The sequence below is a fragment of the Humulus lupulus genome, chromosome 3 (genome assembly GCF_963169125.1).
Source record: "Humulus lupulus chromosome 3, drHumLupu1.1, whole genome shotgun sequence".
In the NCBI taxonomy this organism is placed as follows: Eukaryota; Viridiplantae; Streptophyta; class Magnoliopsida; order Rosales; family Cannabaceae; genus Humulus; species Humulus lupulus.
In genome coordinates, this window is record NC_084795.1 from 264,303,694 (window position 1) to 264,313,069 (window position 9,376).

A 9,376-nucleotide genomic window follows, 5' to 3' on the forward strand; every position below is an offset into this window, starting at 1 on the left:
TGCAAAATATAAAAAAAAAAAAAAGAAGAGAATTAGTTGAATTTATAAAAAATACTCAATCTATTGTTGTCATCGAAATACTATCGATATACCATCGAAATAGCATCGATGGAGCATGGAATCGATGCCATATATGTTGATTTGGTTTAGCATCGAAATGGACTCAATATACCATCGAAATGGAATCGCGTACAGATGGCAACCATCAGCATCGATGGTATTTCAATGGTACATCGATGCCATTTCAATGGTACATCGATGGAATGTCGATGCTGAGGCGAACATCTAATTTAGATGTTATTTTTGATGTAATATCGATGGTGTATCGATGTTGAATTGATGCCATATATGTTGATTTGCTTCAGCATCGATATGACATCGATGTGGCATCAATATACCATCGATTGCGCATCGATTATGCATCGATGTGGCATCGATATACGATCGATTGCGCATCGATGGACTATCGCCTTCATTTACTGGTCCATTGAAATACTATCGATGGAGCATCGATGAAAAACTTTTCAATATTTTAAAAATCTGCACATGCACTGTATGTCATCGAATTACCATCGATGAAGCATCGAAATGGCATCGATGTGGAATCGAATGAACATCGACCCACAAAATTTTTGCAGAATTTAAACATAATCTTCCAAAATGATGCACATAGAATCAAACCCATTTTAAGCTACATTTTTTGCAAAATAAAGATTAACAATCAAACCTATTTCATCGATTTATACATTACGATTCAATTTTTTTTTTTTAAAAACCACATGACAGCTGTCTTACCTTACCGTGGCTGGCGATGGAGAAGAAGGTGGCGACGGCGGCTGTGAGGAGAGAGAGAGCTTCGCCTGAGAGAGATGGTGAGAATGTGAGCTCGGTTGAGAGAAAATAATGAGAGAGAAATGAGAGAGTTTGGTTGGGAAGAGAGAATGTGAGGGGTTTGCTCGGTTAGTGGTAGGAGTGTTTTTGTCCAAAAATTTAAAAATGGCATATATTTGAGAGAGTATGTTATGTTGGCATTTAAAAAAAAAATTAAGTATGTTATTGAACATACAGTCTAAAATTTCCCTAGTAAAATTGTTATTTTTTATTAATTTTTGGTTATAACAAAAATTTTTCAAGAATTATTAGCCTTATTGAAATAATTTTATATAATATCTTTATTGATGAAAAATAAAATAACTATGGTAGCCATTATATATAAAAAAAAATTATTTATTGATAGATCACATTTATTAATTAGTAATTAAAAAATGAATGAATATTTACATAACAAAAGTAAAAAAAAAAAAACATGAGATGCTCTCACTCACTCACACACCCACACTCAACTCGCTCAATTTCAGTTTCCAGATCGAGTCATTTGTTAAAATGTCTCCGTGTAGGCCGTACTGTGGTTGAGACGTACCACTATTAATTTCTTAGGGCTTGAAGTGTTTCTATTCAGTGCTCCTCCAATGGCATATTCACTTATCTAGTCCCAAGAAAATAAAAATAAAAAAATCTCCCAAATCATAAAACCAAACTATACTCAATTTCATTTTCTTTTCCTTTCTTTTCTTTTCTCCCAAACATGGCCGGGAAATCCCAGCCCGAGCCGGTCAACGGCAGTACCAAATCTGGGTCGTCCTCACCTCCTCCCGCCAATCTCAAGCCCGATCTGTTCAGCCATTTCTCCCTCAAGTCTTTCAAGCTCAAGACCAAGCAACAGGAGCTCCTGATTCGAGTCTCCATTCTAGGCCTCGTCTACATCTTGGCATTCATCACTCGATTGTTCAGCGTCCTTCGCTACGAGTCCATGATCCACGAGTTTGACCCCTACTTCAACTATCGGACCACTGTCTACTTGACTGAGAAGGGTTTCTATGAGTTCTGGAACTGGTTCGACTCCGAGAGCTGGTACCCTCTCGGCCGGATCATTGGTGGGACCCTCTATCCGGGTCTAATGGTCACTGCTGCGTTCATCTATTGGACGCTCCGATTTCTCCGTTTCGCCGTCCATATTCGCGAGGTCTGCGTCTTGACCGCGCCTTTTTTCGCATCCAACACGACGGTGGTGGCATATTTCTTCGGGAAAGAGATTTGGGACTCCGGGGCGGGTCTCGTCGCTGCGGCATTGATCGCAATTTGCCCCGGTTATATCTCGAGATCGGTAGCCGGGTCGTATGACAATGAGGGTGTCGCGATCTTCGCGTTGTTGCTGACGTTCTACTTGTTTGTGAAGGCCGTCAATACTGGTTCGCTTGCTTGGTCTCTGGCTTCGGCTTTTGGGTACTTCTACATGGTTTCCGCTTGGGGAGGTTATGTGTTTATCATTAATTTGATCCCGCTTTACGTGTTGGTGCTGTTGGTCACTGGGAGGTACTCCATGAGATTGTACGTTGCTTATAACTGTATGTACGTGGTAGGAATGTTGCTAGCTATGCAAATTCGGTTTGTGGGTTTTCAGCATGTTCAGTCTGGGGAGCATATGGCTGCCATGGGAGTCTTCTTCTTGATTCAGGTTTACACAAATTATTCCGTTATAAGTCTCATTAAGTATGTGGTGATCTAGTACACTCTAAAAGGTCTTATCTTGTTCCCACATTCATACATAGAAATCCGAGTTTGAGCGACCACCGAGCATCTTTTGCTAGTTAGTTTTTCCTGAAGCGTTTTTATCTTGGCATCTCACTTTTTGGTTTCTTAAATATGCTTTAGTTATATTTTCTTACTTGCATCTTTTTAGGCCATTTATATATTCTTAAGGAATGCGTTTTATTTGTATATGCCTTTCTGTTTTTGGTACGGTAGAACAGTTTCTTGATTTTATGCATAAACCAAAGTTGTGCGGGTTATTTGGGCAAAATTTTGTTTTGTTCAATTTCCTGATTTCTTTTCTTGGGCTAACTTGGATAATTTTTGCTTAGGTGTTTTACTTTCTAGACTGGGTTAAGTACATGTTAAGTGACACAAAATTGTTCCAAGCCTTCTTGAGGATCACTGTTACATCTGCAGTTGGTGTTGGTGGTATTGCTTTGGGAGTTGGCATGGCTTCTGGTTATATATCTCCATGGACAGGCAGATTTTATTCTTTGCTGGATCCAACATATGCAAAGGATCACATTCCAATTATTGCATCTGTCTCTGAACATCAACCAACAGCTTGGTCGTCTTTCATGTTTGATTTCCACATCCTTCTCTTCCTTTTCCCAGCAGGTCTCTATTTTTGCTTCAAACGGCTATCAGATGCGACAATATTTATCGTAATGTATGGGCTCACAAGCATGTATTTCGCTGGCGTCATGGTTCGGTTAATTCTTGTTGCTACACCAGCGGTTTGCCTTATTAGTGCCATTGCTGTGTCTGCGACAGTAAAGAATTTAACACAGTTGTTAAGGGCAAGTAATAAGGTTTCTCAAACTGGTTCTAGCAAAGGAACTGGTAGTGTGAAAAGCTCTTCCAAGGTTAGAGCCATTTGCTACATGCATAATTGTTAATGTTATTAGAACTTTTTGCTACATGCTCACTCGTATTAAGGATTTATTTAATCATCTACTGCTACAAGCAGCTACTTTATGTCCTGGAGTCTGAATGAAACTACATGTTCTTAGCCATTTCATTAAGTTGAGTTGGAGGTTATCAACAATATTGAGGATATGCCCTTGTTCTTTTGGAATTATGATTATGAACTCACTGTATTTTTTTTACTGTAATTATTTCTTTTTGTTAATTATTTATGCTATGTTTGTAAATGTGCTTCTTTCAAATCTGTAAGAAGTTTTGAACTCTCTGGTCATTTGTACACTCGTATTGTCATATAGCTGGTATTCAGCTAATATTATACATCTTCTACAAAATCAAGAAATCTCAGTTTATATGTATTGAGTATTTGTCCATTTTATATGTCAAAACAATCAGTTCTCAGTTTCATTAGAAGCTCTTTCTTTCTAGGTGAAAATCCAATAAAATCTTCAATTCATGTTCTGTTTTTGTTTTTTTATTTCTGAGTGATCTGGTTGTGGTGCATTTGTAAGAAGCATTCTTGAATTTATTATTTGCTGGTCTAGATGAGTAGGAAATGAAATTTTAGGGATCTAATGGTTAAGAGAGGTATTGGCACTTGAATCAATTGAGAATTATTTGGTTAAAGTTTGGTCATAGATGGTAGCGTAAATTTCCTATCAGTGGCTATGTAAATGGTCATGGTCTGATATCGTGGAATGGCTTGGCAAAAACTTTGGTTTGTTATTGTTTCAAAAGGAAGAGGGCCTCAGTAGGGTTAATCAAGGGAAAAACACTTTAACGTATGTGCTTTATAGGATTCAGAGAATTGATGTTATCTTGCTCTACTATACAAGCATTTTTTTTTTAAAAAAAAAAATTATTAGCTTTAGTTGTAGTTGTGTGTTACATTTCTTAGTTTTCCTATTTTCCCTATTAAGTATAATTTTACAAACAAAGTTATAAAAGCGAAACACTAATCTTATTCTTACATATGTTTTACTTTGTAGTATTAGTACCTAGAGCTACAATTAGTGAAGTTATGATAGATACATTGTAATATACAAATAAGAGTATATTTTATCTTCATTTTCACAATGGGGAGTTTTTAATGCTCGGTTCTTGTTCAATCATTTAACATTTGTGAAACATCTACTTTCTTATCTTGCTTTCCTGGTCATTGTAGTATTGGTTTTCTTACTTTAGTTAAATATAAATATATATTTAGTAGAATTTCTCACATTTTGTTGTACAAACAGGTTTCCATTGATCAATCCCAGCCTTTCCAAAAGAATGGTGCTATAGCCTTACTTTTTGGTGCATTTTACTTGCTCAGTAAGTACGCTACCCATTGTACCTGGGTCACATCGGAAGCATACTCATCCCCTTCGATTGTCTTGGCTGCAAGGGGTGCCCATGGCAACAGAGTCATTTTTGATGATTATCGTGAGGCATACTTTTGGCTTCGTCAAAATACTCCTCAGGATGCTAAGGTGATGTCATGGTGGGATTATGGATATCAGATCACAGCAATGGGAAACAGAACTGTTATAGTTGACAACAACACCTGGAATAATACACACATCGCTACTGTTGGACGTGCAATGTCATCTTATGAAGATGAGGCGTATGACATAATGAGATCACTGGATGTTGATTATGTTTTAGTTGTATTTGGTGGTGTGACTGGTTATTCTTCTGATGACATTAACAAGTAAGGCCATAAAAAATTGCATATTTTTTTATTTTTTAACAAAATGATTAATATTGGATTAGCTTTTAGAGACATGTAGTTATTTTCTTCTTTGATTTGAATAAGCTTGTTTTTCAACTTTAATCCCCCCCCCCCCCCCAAAAAAAAAAAAAAAGAAAAAACTAATAAACAATATATGGCTATTAGATATCTGTGTAACGTGCTTATTTTATTTTATTTTATTTCTAATTAGTATTTTTTTTAATTGCTGATGTGTGTTGAGATCATCACAAATTGACCTTGGCAACATGCCAATGTATTCAAAAATAGGTTACTTTTAACATATAATTTTACCTCTTTAGTTGAGGACATGTTACTGGTGAAAACTTAAATGAACTGAGAATAATATTATGAATTCTTATTTGTTATTGTATACTTTCATAGGACTTTTTTGTTGTTGTTGCTTTTCCTTGTTATTTTATACTTTATACAAGTTATGATTTATCATATGATGATGGGAATTACTTCATTCTAGATTTTTGTGGATGGTGAGAATTGGTGGCGGAGTGTTTCCCGTAATTAAAGAGCCTGAGTACCTTGTTAATGGCGAGTATCGTGTTGACAAGGGTGCAGCTCCCAAGATGTTGAACTGTCTCATGTAAGTTGCTATCTCATAAATCCATGCGTGGTATATATTTTTATATATATATATATATATAAATCTTTTCATGAATATGGTTCTCTTTTATCGTGCTTATTCTTCTAGTATTATATTTATTTACCATATTGAAAGAGGCTAGTGTCAGCTCCTCAGTCTTAAAGTTGAATGGGCATCTTTTATCTGCTTTTTCCCCTTCATTTCCTCTCTGTCTCTCATTGTATTGATTGAATTTTCCATATTAACAAAAGCTGGGTTACGTTAATGTGGATTTGGCCTTTTATTTAGAATCTTTTTTTTTTCTCTAACAAACAAATTAAAGATTAGGATTTTTTTTTCCTTCCTCGACATAATGGAACGTAATACCTTTTTCCTTATCACCCAAAATGGGAAAGGAAGAATGGGAAAATGTTAACCATACACCTTAAACACATTCAGTAATTGTACATTTTGCAGTGTTATTATTAAATTAGTTGATTAATTATGATTGTAATAGACCAAATAATCTGGTTACTAATGTCCTATGTTATTCTATTCAAGAAGATAAGCGAATTCTTAAAAATTTTATCATGTCTTTTTCAATTGGTCACTTTGCAAGGTTGTTACACCCTCACATACATACCCAATGATAATAGATTATGTTTATGGTTCTTAGGTACAGAATATATCATACTATCGGTTCCACTTTCAAATACACAATGATAATATGTTTTCCCCTCATTGTGTGTGGTTATTAGGTACAAACTATCATACTATCGGTTTGGAGAGCTGACAACAGAATATGGAAAACCCCCTGGGTAAGCTCAATATCTTGAAATTATTTTGTAAAATGTGGTAATAATCATGTATGATGTATGCTCTCATCTCACACAGATGCATGATTAAGAACAAGGTTGTGTTCTGTGTTCTGTGTGATTTGTGCTAATGCATATTTCTTTTACATGGGGCATGAATTTAAGAATGACGACATTTATGCTCTCTCATTTTAAACTATTAACAAACTTTACTTCTTGCTTTACCTTTCACCTTTTCTTTTCTATGGGAAGCATTGTATGGAGAGCAGTTGCATTGTTTATTGGCCAACTTATTTATTAGGAAAGATGAATATAACTATGCTTCTTAGAATTTTTGTTTTGTTTTGTTGGTTTATTTAAAGTGAGAACAAAAATAATGCTGAAGATTCTCAAAGTATGATCTTTGAGAACTCTACCTTTCAGTTCACATTTTGTTTTCTTGAATAAAGAATGGTGCTGAACAGTGACTTGTTTTGCTTTGTTATGATACCCATTTCTCAGTTGGCCTGATCACATGCTTTAATGTGTGCAGAATATCCATATTAACTTGCTACCATTGGTTTCTTTATGTTTTTGGGTGATAACAGGTATGATCGCGCAAGAGGGGTTGAAATTGGAAATAAGGATATTAAACTAGAACACTTGGAAGAGGCATTCACAACATCCAATTGGATCGTTCGTATTTATAAAGTCAAACCCCCTAACAACAGGTGGTGAGTATTTCTCAGCGTTTCTTGTTCATGCCGTGGTTGTTAGAGAAAGGAGGTGGTAGATAAAACCGCGAGAGGTTAGAGTCTTGAAACATAGTTGTAGTAATAGTAAACCGTGAGAGGTTAGATTTTTAGTGGCCAAGGCTCTTCAAGTGTTCCAAAATCCCGTTTTTGGAGATCCTCTTTTTCACACTTAAGCTATATTTAAACGGTTTTGCTTGATTGTGTACCGTTGAGAGACGCTATAAATTCCGAATGTAACTCATTGGTTTTGTGCAACTTCGAGTTTTATACTAATCATAAATCTAATGCTCTTCTTTTGAATCATTCTAATTGAAAATGGAATAGAAGTCTGTTCGTTGATGGGTGCATGTTAAAAATTTCACTAATTGCAGTTGCTCTTAGCTCTGTCCGAATCTCCACATATAAAATGTGCACATATCCAACACTGCATTGTATTTAAAAAATTGCACCTCTTTTTGTTGTGGGTATATTGTCAATGAGATTTTTGTTTTTCCAAAGAGAAAAATATTACATTTTAAATAAATCTCTACTATATATATATCTATAGACGGATTACCTATACGGTGATCGGTTTTTTCTTATTTTGTTTTTTCCTTTCATTTTTTTTATATTTCTTCAGTCCTAAATTCATCACACCCATACACACTATACATTACATTATATTTTACCGAATAAATAAAAATTTGACACTTATATTTTATTATTAATGTTATTTACTTATTATATTTTTTGTTACCCTATTTTTGTTTTGTCAAGTTTTTTTTTTCTTTTGGAGAACCATCATTCACCATGTATTTTTTTATACTATTATTGTATTGTATATTTTTGTTTTTTCTTAAATTAATTATTCAGTAAAAATTTTTCAAATATTTTTATTTTTCATTATTATTTTTATTTCTTTTCTTCTCTTATTTTGTATTGAGGTTTATTTTTTAATAGTATTTTTTTTAATTAAGTAATTAAAATGTGTTCTCTTTTCATCATTTAAATAAATATTAACATTATAATATGATATATATTAGTTAACTATTTAATATCATATTATTTTTTTATAATATTTTCTTTTTAAATTTAGTAAATAAAATTTGTACTCCTTATGTCATAATTAAAAAAAAATATTAACATTATGAAATGATATATGTTATTTAATTATTTATTATCATATTTTATATTTTTAAAAATATCATATTACAATATCTAGCAAAATTATAAAAAATATCTATCAAACATAATTTTGTTTAAGATTATTTTAAATAAAATCATACTATTTGTAAAAAAAAAAATATTAGTTTCATATTAATTATAAACAAATATATTACAACTTTGTAGAATTATTTTCAAAATAATAAAGAAGAAATAGTATTTTATGATTTTTTTTTTTAAGGCAAATGCGATCATTCATTTTATTTATCTGTTATTGTTTTTTTTTTCTTTTAATTTAACTGTTTTTACATCATTAAAACCATATATGTGTATTAATTTTTGCTGAATATGTATGTTATTGTATGTGTATTATTAACTTTGTAAGATTATCAAATAAAATATATTTTTTAAAAAAACATTAAAAAAATCTATTTTCACTAATTATACTTAATATTTTAGCTAAAGAGTCCTTGTATGTTTATACATTGTTATGTGACATATATCTAAATTAATTTGAAATATATTCTTTACATACTAGATCATTGTGATAAGTGTGTTAGTTTTCTTTTGATATTTTACTTGGTGTTTTTTTTCCAATATATTATTATGAAGTTTTTCCAATATATATAGTTATTTAAAAAAAAAAAAAACTACTTAACGTAAAAAGTGTGTTAGTTTTTTTTTCTATTGGATCTCCTCATTTAAGTTTTCCTTTACACTTTATTGGAGTTTTTAAGAAAAATTATATATATAATTTATTGATTTGCAAGATAGTTATTATTATTTTTTTAATGGGAGAATGTCGCTTTTATTTCTTCCAAATTAATAAACTATTTGTGAAGTTGTAAATAGTTGAATT

The 9,376-nt window shown here is 32.7% G+C and overlaps 1 protein-coding gene across 1 annotated transcript; it reads left to right on the forward strand.

The window, feature by feature from the left end:
- The first annotated feature begins 1,353 nt into the window (after window positions 1-1,353).
- LOC133823999 (dolichyl-diphosphooligosaccharide--protein glycosyltransferase subunit STT3B) lies at window positions 1,354-7,677 on the forward strand. The gene is made up of 6 exons (XM_062256860.1): window positions 1,354-2,515; window positions 2,922-3,458; window positions 4,755-5,209; window positions 5,724-5,846; window positions 6,584-6,643; window positions 7,228-7,677. The coding sequence occupies exons 1-6, from the start codon at window positions 1,586-1,588 to the stop codon at window positions 7,355-7,357; spliced, it is 2,235 nt and encodes a 744-aa protein (XP_062112844.1). The 5' UTR covers window positions 1,354-1,585; the 3' UTR covers window positions 7,358-7,677.
- The last annotated feature ends 1,699 nt before the right edge of the window (window positions 7,678-9,376 follow it).